Source organism: Heterodontus francisci, chromosome 19 (assembly GCF_036365525.1).
Source record: "Heterodontus francisci isolate sHetFra1 chromosome 19, sHetFra1.hap1, whole genome shotgun sequence".
NCBI classification, from domain to species: Eukaryota; Metazoa; Chordata; class Chondrichthyes; order Heterodontiformes; family Heterodontidae; genus Heterodontus; species Heterodontus francisci.
Genome location: NC_090389.1, coordinates 3352624 through 3365865, shown reverse-complemented (window position 1 = coordinate 3365865; position 13242 = coordinate 3352624). Strand labels below are relative to the sequence as shown.

The following is a 13242-nucleotide window of genomic DNA, read 5'->3' as shown; positions in this document are numbered from 1 at the left end:
GACCGAGTATGGCGTCAAGGAGCCCTAGCAAAACTGAGGTCAATGGGAACCGTTTCTGGGGAAGGTGGGACCTGTACAAAAGGGACAGTCTACATCTGAACCAGAGGGGGACTAACATCCTTGCTGGCAGGTTTGCTAGTGCGGTTGGGAGGAGTTTAAACTAATTTGGCAGGGGGAGGGGACACAGACTCCTAGCAGAATAGGGGCACAGCTAAACACAGGAAAGCAAACAAGTCAGAGGGAATACAGCGGAAGTAAGTTTCAAGGGAGTAAGACCAGGATGGATGGCCTCTACTTTAATGCCAGGAGTATTACAGGTAAAACGGATGAGTTAAGGGCAAGGATTGACACATGGAATTATGATTTTTTTTTATAGAGATACAGCACTGAAACAGGCCCTTCGGCCCACCGAGTCTGTGCCGACCATCAACCACCCATTTATACTAATCCTACACTAATCCCATATTCCTACCACATCCCCACCTGTCCCTATATTCCCCTACCACCTACCTATACTAGGGGCAATTTACAATGGCCAATTTACCTATCAACCTGCAAGTCTTTGGCTGTGGGAGGAAACCGGAGCACCCGGAGGAAACCCACGCAGACACAGAGAGAACTTGCAAACTCCGCATAGGCAGTACCCAGAATTGAACCCGGGTCGCCGGAGCTGTGAGGCTGCGGTGCTAACCACTGCGCCACTGTGCCGCCCATCACGGAGACATGGTTTAGGGATGGGCAAGATTGGCAGCTCAATATCCCGGGACATAGAATCTTCAGGCGAGACAGAGGAGGGAGTAAAAGAGGAGGGGGCATTGCAATATTAGTTAAGGAGTCAGTTACTGGAGTAAGGAGAGATGATATCTTGGAGGGGGCATCAAATGAAGCTTCATGGGTAGAGTTTAGGAATAAAAAAGGGACAGCCACATTGCTAGGTGTTTATTATAGACCCCCAGATAGTCAGCAGGAAATTGAGGAGCAAATATGTGTGCAATTCGCAGAGGTGTGTAAAAATAATAGGGTAATTATATTAGGTGATTTCAACTTTCCCAACATTAATTGGGATAGTCATCGTGTTAAGGGCTGAGATGGAGTGGAGTTCTTAAAATGTATACAGGAGAGCTTTTTAGCTCAATATGTAGAGGATCCAACTAGGGAGGGTGCAGTGCTGGACCTAATTCTGGGGAATGAAGCCGGACAGGTGGTTGATGTGTTGGTGGGGGAGCATTTTGATGATAGCGACTACAACATGGTACAATTTAAGCTTGTTATGGAGAAAGAAATAGACAAGTTGCAAAAGAAGGTTTTGGATTGGGGGAGAGCGAATTTTAGTAAAATAAGGCAGGTTCTGGCCAAGGTAGACTGGAAAGAGTTAATTGTCGGGAAATCTACAGATAAGCAGTGGGGGGCATTCAAAAAGGAAATGGGGAGGGTACAGGCCCAGCATGTTCCTTCCAGGGTATCAGGTAGGAGCAACAAGCCCAGAGAACCATGGATGACCAGAAACATTCAGGGTACGATGAGAAGGAAAAGAGAGGCTTTTAGCAAATACAAGGAGAGCAAATCAGCGGAAGCATTAGTGGAGTACAGGAAGTGTAGGATGGAGCTTAAGAAAGCAATTAGGAGAGCAAAGAGGGGACATGAGAAAGCTCTGGTTGGTAAAAGTAGGGAAAATCCCAAGATATTCTATAAGTATATCAATGGGAAGAGGATAACCAGGGAAAGAGTAGGACCCATTAGGAACCAAAGGGGAAATCTGTGGGTGGAGCCAGAGGACATTGTTGGATGTTGAATGAATACTTCACATCTGTCTTCAGCCAAGAGAATGAGGATGTAGATATGGAACTTAGAGAGAGAGACTGTGAGGTTCTTGAGCAAATTGTCATAGGGAGTGACAAGGTATTGGAGGTTTTGGCAGGCTTGAAAGTAGACAAATCTCCAGGTCTGGACGATTTGTGTCCCAGGATGCTGTGGGAGGCGAGGGTGGAGATTGCAGAGGCCCTGACCTTGATTCCTCTCTGGCCACGGGGGAGGTGCCAGAGGACTGGAGAACAGCTAATGTGGTCCCACTATTTAAGAAAAAGATAAGCCAGGGAACTATAGACCAGTGAGTCTCACGTCAGTGGTAGGGAAATTTTTTTTATTATTTTTTTTATTTTTGAGATACAGCACTGAAACAGGCCCTTCGGCCCACCGAGACTGTGCCGACCAACAACCACCCATTTTATACTAACCCTACAGTAATCCCATATGCCCTACCACCTACCTAAACTAGGGGCAATTTATAACAGCCAATTTACATATCACCTGCAAGTCTTTGGCAGTGGGAGGAAACCGGAGCACCCGGAGGAAACCCACGCAGACACAGAGAGAACTTGCAAACTCCGCATAGGCAGTACCCAGAATTGAACCCGGGTCCCTGGAGCTGTGAGGCTGCGGTGCTAACCACTGCGCCACTGTGCACTATTGGAGAAAACTCTGAAGGAGAGAATCTATCTCCACTTGGAGAGGCAAAATTTGATTAGGAATAGTCAGCATGGCTTTGTCAGAGGGAGGTCATGCCTAACAAATTGGATTGAATTTTTTGAGCATGTGACCAGGTGTGTAGATGAGTGTAGTGCAGTTGATGTAGTTTACATGGATTTCAGCAAAGCCTTTGACAAGTTACCACATGGGAGACTTATCAAGAAAGCAAATGTACATGGGATACAGGGTAACTTGATAAGGTGGATTCAAAATTGGCTTAGCTGTAGGAGACAGAGAGTGATGACAGACGGCTGTTTTAGTGACTGGAAGTCAGTGTCCAGTGGCGTACCACAGGGATCTGTGCTGGGTCCCCTATTGTTTGTCATTTATATAAACGACATAGATGATTATGTGGGGGGTAGGATCAGTAAGTTCGCGGATGACACCAAGATTGGCCGAGTGGTTAACAGTGAGGTTGAGTGTCTTGGGTTACAGGAAGATATGGTTAAATGGGCAGAAAGGTGGCAGATGGAATTTAACCCTGACAAGTGTGAGGCGATACACTTTGGAAGGAGTAATGTGACATTAAAGTATTCAATGAATGGCCTGACACTGGGAAGTTCCGATGAACAAAGGGACCTTGGCGTGTTTGTCCATAGATCTCTGAAGGCAGAAGGGCAGGGTAATAGGGTGGTGAAAAAGGCATATGGGACACTGGCCTTTATCAGTCAAGACATAGATTACAAAAGCAGGGAGGTCATGTTGGCGTTGTATCAAACTTTGGTAAGGCCACAGCTGGAGTACTGTGTGCAATTCTGGTCGCCACATAATAGGAAGGATGTGATTGCACTGGAGGGGGTGCAGAGGCAATTCACCAGGATGGTGCCTGGGATGGAACATTTAAGCTATGAAGAGAGGTTGGATCGGCTTGGGTTGTTTTCGCTGGAGTAGAGAAGACTGAGGGGTGACCTGATCGAGGTGGACAAGATTGAGGGGCATGGACAGGGTGGATAGGGAGCAGCTGTTCCCCTTACTTGAGGGGTCAGTTACAAGGGGACACAAGTTAAAGGTGAGGGGCAGGAGGTTTCAGGGGGATTTGAGGAAGAACTTTTTTACCCAGAGGGTGGTGATGGGCTGGAATGCACTGCCTGGGAGGGTGGTAGAGGTGGGTTGCCTCACATCCTTTAAAAAGTACCTGGATGACCACTTGGCACGTCATAACATTCAAGGCTATGGGCCAAGTGCTGGCAAATGGGATTAGGTAGACAGGTCAGGTGTCTTTAATGCATCGGTGCAGACTCGATGGGCCGAAGGCCCTCTTCTGCAATGTGTTGTTCTGTGAATCGGGGGAAAACCCTCCGCTGTTTGGAGTCACACCTAGCGCAAAGGAAGATGGTTGTGGTTGTTGGAGGTCAATCATCTGAGCTCCTGGACATCACTGCAGGAGTTCCTCAGGGTTGTGTCCAAGGCCCAACCTTCTTCAGCCGCTTCATCAATGACCTTCCTTCAATCATAAGCTCAGAAGTGGGGATGTTCGCTGCTGATTGCACAATGTTCAGCACCATTCGTGACTCCTCAGATACTGAAGCAGTCCGTGTAGAAATGCAGCAAGACTTGGACAATATCCAGGCTTGGGCTGATAAGTGGCAAGTAACATTCACGTCACACAAGTGACAGGCAATGACCATCTCCAACAAGAGAGAATCTAACCATCTCCCCTTGGCATTCAATGGCATTACCATCGCTGAATCCCCCACTATCAACATCCTGGGGGGTTACCATTGGCCAGAAACTGAACTGGAGTAGCCATATAAATACTGTGGCTACAAGAGCAGGTCAGAGGCTAGGAATCCTGAGGCGAGTAACTCACCTCCTGACTCCCCAAAGCCTGTCCACCATCTCCAAGGCACAAGTCAGGAGTGTGATGTAATACTCTCCACTTGCCTGGATGGGTGCAGCTCCAACAACACTTAAGAAGCTCAACACCATCCAGGGCAAAGCAGCCCGCTTGATTGGTACCTCATCCACAAACATTCATTCCCTCCAATGGCAGCAGTGTCTACTATCTGCAAGATGCACTGCAGCAACGCACCAAGGCTCCTTAGACAGCACCTTCCAAACCTGCGACCTCTACCAACTAGAAGGACAAGGGCAGCAACTGCATGGGAACACCACCATCTGCAAGTTCCCCTCAAGTCTCACACAATCCTGACTTGGAACTATATCGCCGTTCCTTCACTGTCTCTGGGTCAAACTCCTGGAACTCCGTTCCTAACAGCACTGTGGGTGTACCTACCCCACATGGACTGCAGCGGTTCAAGATGGCAGCTCACCACCACCTTCTCGAGGGCAATTAAGGATTGGCAATAAATGCTGGCCTGGCTAGTGACACCCACATCCCATGAATGAATGGTGAAAAATAAATTACACTTCAAAAGTACTTAATTGGTTGTAAAGCACTTTGGGACGTCCTGAGCTTATGAGCGCAATATCAATGCAAGTCTTTTCTTTTGGATGATGAAAAGAAAAGCTCATAGATGGTAAGGGCTTTGTGCACAAGTGCCTGGACATTCTGGAGGGAGATGCATAGTGGGGCAGTGATGGCTGATCCATTGGTAGAGTCCACAGGGTCAGCAATGGGAGGAATGAATTGGACAGAAAAGAGTAGCCTCCATCAGGTACGCTGAGTGAAATTCGAATGTGGCTGCTGGCGTTGCTGTTCATACGGAGGCGGCGGTGAGTGCCTCATTGGACTCTTTAGAGTATATGAGGAGAGGAACGGGGGAAGCTTTAGGCTTATTTAAGAGGGAATCAAGCTTGGGACTGTGGCAGGAGAGTAGGAAGGTTAAAGAGTAGCTGAAAGTGGAGGAATGAAAGGATGCATGACGACAGAAGAAAGGGCACCAGGAGGAGTCAAGAGAAAAAAGCTTTTAAAAAATGTGGGCAGGAGAAAGTGGAAATGGAAGTAATGGTCTTGGGTCTGGAGTGACAGCCAAAATGCATGCATGAATGGACACGGAAAACTCAAGTTACATAAGCTTGGTTATGTAGCGATTATTAGGATGCATATATTCTGGTAGTGAACGGGGAGAGAGAGGAGACTGCAGTAGGAAGCCTAATAAGAAGTTCATATAAGAGTGTGGTGGTGTATTTTTTAACTCTGGTGTAAGATTATATTTGTATGTGTTTCTGCTAATGACTTCATGAGACTTTGTAGTGGTGCACGATTGGTTCATGTGATACCTTCAGTGAGATGGGATACAGTGTCCTCAGCAGATAATGAGTACTTAATGAGAAATTGGTGCTATTTAGGCAAGGCACAAAGCTTCAATTTGTGAAAGGAATAACTAACTATCTTTTGGATTACTGGCTGGTCGGGGAAATTTCTACCTCTGAGCCAACCTTTTTTTTCACTGCTGAATCAAACAATAACTTTACAGTGGTAAAAGCATTCAAGCATCAAGGACAAGCTTTATTACTAGAATATTACCTCATTTATTTTTAAAAACCTTTTAATTCTGTTTTCTCTGTGACTCCTCGTGTTCTGCCTTATTTCTAATTTAATTTCTAATTTTATTCTTTCTACCTTCCGTTTCTGAATTTAAAAGTAATTTAAAAATCTGTTATTTAACCTTTTTTCTTCCTCCTTGCTCCTGCCATCTGCTTTGGAAATAGCAAACTGGAAATAATGCTTTATGCTTGCTACAACCAACTGTAGAATGTAAAATGGAGGAGTTTTTTGTAGCCCTTCCAGGTGGATGCCTAATTCTATGTATATTTACGTTTTGGCCCTCAGTGGTGCCCTTTAAGGCTCGAAAGGCTGTTGCATTGATTTTTAATTCAACAATCTCTTGCCTGTATCTTATAGGTAGACATTCCATGGCTGCTTGGACAGCACTTTGTGGTACATTCGGAGCTTTAGCCATTAAGGATCATACAATGAAATTACACTTTTTCAAGAAATAGATGGTTGCTTCAAAGCTATATATTCATACATTGCCAGGTAAAATAAATTGTTTGTCTGCTGATAATATAATGGGTTTTCAATTCTTTGTGGAGGGAAGCCTGTTTTGCAAAACCTGCCATGCAAGGAGTTTCTAGAATTACTACCTAAAAAAAAAAAGGAACTGCTGGAAATCTGAAACCAAATTATAAAATGCAGGAGCCACTCCACAGATCAAGTATTGTCTGGAGATAATAAACCAGCTTGTGTTTCTGGTGCGAGCACTGCTTGGAGGGCCTGGAACACTAGCTGATCTGCTCTTTGTGCAGTTGCAGTTGTTATGACTGAGGAGGGAGGAGTGCACTTTTAATTCAGTCCCACTTCTTCACGGGTCACTACATATATTTAAATTTTCCCACTTACTGAAACAGTCAATCAGAAACTCTATTTTTCCCGAGAAAAAAAACACAGCAACCAGGTTGCTTTCATAAACAAAAATTATCCGTTTATTATACCTCAAGTCTTAACCAATAATAAAGTAAACACACACGCGAATTGAAATATTAAAGCCCCTTATTTTATCCTAGCCCTCACACACGGAGATGCACAAGCACACACATACACAACTGGTTAACTAGGGAAAAAAAGGGATTTTTGTTCACAGCTGTTACAAAGAAATAGAAGGAATTAAAAAGAACTGAGACGGAAGAGAAGAAAGTCATTTGTTTTGGCGAGGAGACACGAAGACACAATAGGTGGCTGCCACGAGAAAGCTTCCCAGAACAGTTCTTTCCAGGAGATGTTGATGAACAGTCTGGCTAGGCTTTCGAGATGCAGCTACAGAAGGCTTCACATAGGTCTTAAATCAGGTGTGCAGCAACAAAGGTTTCAATTCTCATGCATTCGCTGCAAAGTTCCTTCAAAGATGCAGAATTTCTTCAAATGCAGGAGGCAACAGTACAACTTGATACAGGATTTGCTTTTCAAGAGAGAGATAAGCAGGGTCTTCTATTTTCCTGGCAGGTCAGTAAGCAGACTTCTTTCTGTTCTTGGCCGAACCCCCATTGGCTTTTTTAACAGTTAAAAATGAAACAGTAACCTTTCCAGACACAAGTCGTATGATAACCAAAAATCTTGGTTTGTCATTCCCTTGTAAACACCCTTTTCAGAGTCACAAGCACAAACCCGCTGCTGGATTATTTGCAAACAGAAATATTTGTTTACTGGTCAACCTTCTGTTGACCTTCCTTTTAAGAAAAACACTCAAAGTTCAGCTTCTTCAAGATTCCAGATGAATCAGTGTCCATAATCCAACCATAATTTCTTAAAACATATTGTACAAAGTAAAATAGAAGTGCTCCCGTAACACAGTGAATGGACCAGCTAACATTCTGGGTTCAAGCAGAGCTCACACCCAAAACATTAGCTGGTTTATTCTCTCCACAGGTGATCTCCACGTGTTTCCAGCATTTTCTGTTTTGGTTTTGGAAAGATTATTTTAACTTTGCTGAATATTAGATCTAAGACTCCAAAGGTTGTAATAATACCCTCCATAATCTGTTATACTAAATTCATTTTCATCTTACAGTTGTACTGCTCAATGTAAGCGAGTTTGTTACTTAGATTAGTGCATTTTCCCATTTTTATTAATGGTATGAGTACATTGCAGTCGAGGTTCCTTTTTACTATGCCAATACTGTACCTTGACTCTTCGTACACTCTGTTGCATCAGCATGAAATTTCCTTCCATTTCCAACATATGCAAACTTTGTGGCATTTCTCAGTTATAACAGTGTTGTTTTTTGCTGAAAAATGTACACTTGATTAGATTGAGATTATTAAGGCTCCATTCACTTGTCTTTTTGAGCACTATGTTTGAGAACTTAGATTTATGTCCTTTCTCTGAGATGGGTTAAAACCCTAAAATTGATCTACTTTACTCAGTCCAATTTCTACTCCAAAGCATTGATGTCAACTCCTCACATTTTTATTTGGGGAGGACCCATGACCCAATGTTTAACGATTTTTGTCAAGATTGAGGTAAATCAGGATATAGTAATTTGGTTATCCCAAATTTGGGCTTTAAAAGCTGTTAAGGTAGGAGGAAGAAAGACTGATGAAAAAGTGGCTATTTCATGTAACTTTTTTCTCTCTCTTTAAAAAAAGATCCACTGTTAAACATAGCGGTTTGGAAGAGGTCTTCCATGTCCTGGAGACGAGCGCCATGAAACTGGCAAAGGCCTACCACCTCAAATGGATAAATCGAGGCAGGGCGATCCAAGCAATTTGCAAATCCTACCAAACTCTCATAATATATTTTTCTGACATGAGTTACAGTGACCATGACATCACGGCAGAAAGCATTCTCCTTAAACTCCAACAACCTCGGTATTATGTTCTCCATTTTAATGTGTATTTTAAATCTGTATGTATTGTTCAAGCTGATTGTTGTGAATGTGGTGCTCAAATTTAACACATAGTGGACAGCAAAGTTCCGATTTTTGTTTCTTGTACTCATTAGTGAAGGTTTACTAATAAGGTTAATTAATCCACTATTTGGGAAAAAGAAATATTTGCATTTATATAATGCCTTTCATGACCTCAGGCGATCTAAAGTGCTTTACAACCAGTGAAGTCCTTTTGAAGTTTAGTCACCGTTGTATTGCACGAAAGTCAGTCGGGAGCTAATTTCCACACAGTAAGCTCCAACAAACAGCAATGTGATCATGCCCAGCTAATCTAGTTTTTAGGCATTGGTTAAGAATTGGCCAGAGCATTAAGGAAAAGTCTTCTGGTTGTCTTCAAATAGTGCAGTGGTATTTTTTACATCCACCTGAGAGGGCAGTGTGATTTAACATCTCATTTGAAAGATGGCACCTCAGATGGTGCAGCACTTCCTCTGGAATGTTGGCCTAGATTTTGTGCTCAAGTTCCTGCTGTGGGATTTGAACCTGCAACCTTCTGACTCAGAGGTGAGTGTGCTGCCACTGAGCCATGGCTGACGCCATGAATTGCACTGCAAGTGCATAGCCCCTTTTTCTAAAATTATTTTTAAAATAAGAGGTTCACGATTACATTTGCTAAGGGAAGAAATTGTTATCCAGTAGCTGTGGTGACCATTTCCTTGTGTTTGTGAAATGTTTTATTTTCTCTCTTTACATTTACAGCATTCTACTTGCCATTTTCTTCTTGAGAGATCTCCTCCACCACTTGGACAATCTATCACTATTTTTTCAGGAGAGATTTGTGAACCCAGTGAGAGTACCTGAAAGGGTTCAAGCCACGATCAATCTCCTTGAGTGCAAGTACCTTGGAAACAATATACTGTGGGAGAGCAGCTTTCTGCTGGGAATACAGTTACTTGAAAGTGGTGCTCTTTCTCGACCTCCTACGGCAAGGAAACCACATGGACCTATACTTCACAAGACAGCAGCTAAAGCTACTGATGAGATAGCTGTCTCTGTTAAAACTCTGGTTAGTAGATTTTAAAAATGATGCCAGTAAGTTAAGAACATAATGTAAGAAGTAGGAGCTGGTGTAGACCATACGGTCCCTTGAGCCTGCTCTGCCATTCAGTACGAACATGGCTGATCTTGGGCTTCAACTCTGCTTTCCTGCTTGCTCCCCATATCCCTTGACTCCCTGAGAGTCTAAAAGTCTGTCTGTCTCAGCCTTAAATATACTCAACGATGGAGCATCACAGCCCTCTGGAGTAAGGAATTTCAAAGGTTCACAACCCTCTGAACAAAGAAATTTCTCCTGATCTCGGTTCTAAATGATGGACCCCTTATCCTAAGAGGGTGACTCCGTATTCTAGGTGCCCCAGTCAGGGGAAATAACTTCTCGGTGTCTACCCTGTCAAGCCCCTACAGAATCTTGTACTTTTCAATGAGGTCACCTCTCATTCTTCTAAACTCCAGAGAGTATAGGCAGAATTTGGGGCAGCGCAGTGGTTAGCACCGCAGCCTCACAGCTCCAGCGACCCTGGTTCGATTCTGGGTACTGCCTGTGCGGAGTTTGCACTGTGATCACGTGGGTTTCCGCCGGGTGCTCTAGTTTCCTCCCACACCCAAAGACTTGTAGGTTGATAGGTAAATTGGCCATTATAAATTGCCCCTAGTATAGGTAGGTGGTAGGGGAATTGAGGGAAGGTGGGGATGTGAGAGGGTAATGGGATTAATATAGGATTCATATAAATGGGTGGTTGATGGTCGGCACAGACTCGGTGGGCCGAAGGGCCTGTTTCAGTGCTGTATCTCTAAATAAATAAATGAAATAAATTTACTCAGCCTGTCGTCATAGGACAACGCTTTCATCCCAAGAACTGATCTAGTGAACCTTTGTACTGCCTACAATGCAAGTAAATTGATCCTTACATATGGAGACCAAACCTGCATACAGTACTCCAGATGTGCACTCACTAAAGCCTTGTGCAATTGTAGCATGACTTCTTTATTTTTGTACTCTATGCTCACCTTGTGTTCCTTGTACGAGTACACCCAAGTCTCTGAACATCAACATTTCGAAGTTTCATGCCTTTTAAAAAAATATTCTGCTGCTTTTCTGTTCTAACGACCAAAGTGAATAACCTCACACTTCCCCACATTATACTCCGTCTGTCACCTTGTTGCCTATTCATTTAATCAGTCTATATCTCTTTGCAGCCTTTGTGTCCTCCTCACAGTTTACATTCCCACCTAACTTTGTATCATCTGCAAAGTTAAGATACATTACTCTGTCTCTGTTGCAGTCATTATTATAGATTGTAAATAGCTGAGGCCCTGGCACTGATGCTTTTGGCATCCCCCCCCCCCCCCCCCCCCCCCCCCAGCACACTCTTTCTCTCTCCCCTCTCCCTCTCCCTCTCTCTCTCTCTCCCCCTCTCTCCTCTCTCCCCCCCTCTCTCTCTCTACCCCCCCTCTCTCTCTACCCCCCCTCTCACTCTACCCCCCTCTCACTCTACCCCCCCTCTCACTCTACCCCCCCTCTCACTCTACCCCCCCCTCTCACTCAACCCCCCCTCTCACTCTACCCCCCTCTCACTCTACCCCCCCTCTCACTCTACCCCCCTCTCACTCTACCCCCCTCTCTCTCTACCCCCCCTCTCTCTCTACCCCCCCCCCTCTCTCTAACCCCCCCCTCTCTCTCTACCCCCCCCTCTCTCTCTACCCCCCCCCTCTCTCCTACCCCCACCCTCTCTCTCTACCCCCCCCTCTCTCTAACCCCCCCCTCTCTCTCTACCCCCCCCTCTCTCTCTACCCCCCCCTCTCTCTCTACCCCCCCCTCTCTCTACCCCCCCCTCTCTCTCTACCCCCCCCCTCTCTCTCTACCCCCCCCTCTCTCTCTACCCCCCCCCTCTCTCTACCCCCCCCTCTCTCTCTACCCCTCCCCCTCTGCTCTACCCCCCCCTCCCTCTCTCACCCCCCCCTCTCTCTCTACCCCCCCCCTCTCTCTCTACCCCCCCTCTCTCTCTACCCCCCCTCTCTCTCTACCCCCCCTCTCTCTCTACCCCCCCCTCTCTCTCTACCCCCCCCTCTCTCTCTACCCCCCCCTCTCTCTCTACCCCCCCTCTTCTACCCCCCCTCTCTCTCTACCCCCCCCTCTCTCTCTACCCCCCCCTCTCTCTCTACCCCCCCTCTCTCTCTACCCCCCCCTCTCTCTCTACCCCCCCCCTCTCTCTCTACCCCCCCCTCTCTCTCTACCCCCCCTCTCTCTCTACCCCCCCCTCTCTCTCTACCCCCCCTCTCTCTCTACCCCCCCCCTCTCTCTCTACCCCCCCCCTCTCTCTCTACCCCCCCCTCTCCTCTACCCCCCCCTCTCTCTCTACCCCCCCTCTCTCTCTACCCCCCCCTCTCTCTCTACCCCCCCCCCTCTCTCTCTACCCCCCCTCTCTCTCTACCCCCCCCCTCTCTCTCTACCCCCCCCTCTCTCTCTACCCCCCCCTCTCTCTCTACCCCCCCCTCTCTCTCTACCCCCCCCTCTCTCTCTACCCCCCCCTCTCTCTCTACCCCCCCTCTCTCTCTACCCCCCCCCTCTCTCTCTACCCCCCCTCTCTCTCTACCCCCCCCCTCTCTCTCTACCCCCCCCCTCTCTCTCTACCCCCCCTCTCTCTCTACCCCCCCTCTCTCTCTACCCCCCCTCTCTCTCTACCCCCCCCTCTCTCTCTACCCCCCCTCTCTCTCTACCCCCCCTCTCTCTCTACCCCCCCCTCTCTCTCTACCCCCCCCTCTCTCTCTACCCCCCCCTCTCTCTCTACCCCCCCCTCTCTCTCTACCCCCCCTCTCTCTCTACCCCCCCTCTCTCTCTACCCCCCTCTCTCTCTACCCCCCTCTCTCTCTACCCCCCCTCTCTCTCTACCCCCCCTCTCTCTCTACCCCCCTCTCTCTCTACCCCCCCTCTCTCTCTACCCCCCCTCTCTCTCTAACCCCCCCCTCTCTCTCTACCCCCCCTCTCTCTCTACCCCCCCTCTCTCTCTACCCCCCCTCTCTCTCTACCCCCCCTCTCTCTCTACCCCCCCTCTCTCTCTACCCCCCCTCTCTCTCTACCCCCCCTCTCTCTCTACCCCCTCTCTCTCCCCCCTCTCTCTCTACCCCCCCTCTCTCTCTACCCCCCCTCTCTCTCTACCCCCCCTCTCTCTCTACCCCCCTCTCTCTCTACCCCCCCTCTCTCTCTACCCCCCCTCTCTCTCTACCCCCCTCTCTCTCTACCCCCCTCTCTCTCTACCCCCCCTCTCTCTCTACCCCCCCTCTCTCTCTACCCCCCTCTCTCTCTACCCCCCCTCTCTCTACCCCCCCTCTCTCTCTACCCCCCCTCTCTCTCTACCCCCCCTCTCT

General features: G+C 47.1%; 2 protein-coding genes across 5 annotated transcripts in view; both read left to right on the top strand.

Annotated features, from left to right (window-relative positions):
• The window catches only part of LOC137379934 (NCK-interacting protein with SH3 domain-like), a 423995-nt gene that overhangs the window by 75391 nt on the left and 335362 nt on the right, over positions 1-13242 (top strand). The gene's annotated exons all lie outside the window — the stretch shown is intronic.
• The window catches only part of LOC137379935 (uncharacterized), an 82531-nt gene that overhangs the window by 64296 nt on the left and 4993 nt on the right, over positions 1-13242 (top strand). The window contains exons 7-9 of the mRNA XM_068051322.1: positions 6335-6469; positions 8576-8797; positions 9577-9883. Coding sequence (XP_067907423.1) covers positions 6335-6388 — 54 coding nt within the window. The 3' untranslated portion in view covers positions 6389-6469; positions 8576-8797; positions 9577-9883. The remainder of the gene's footprint in view (positions 1-6334; positions 6470-8575; positions 8798-9576; positions 9884-13242) is intronic.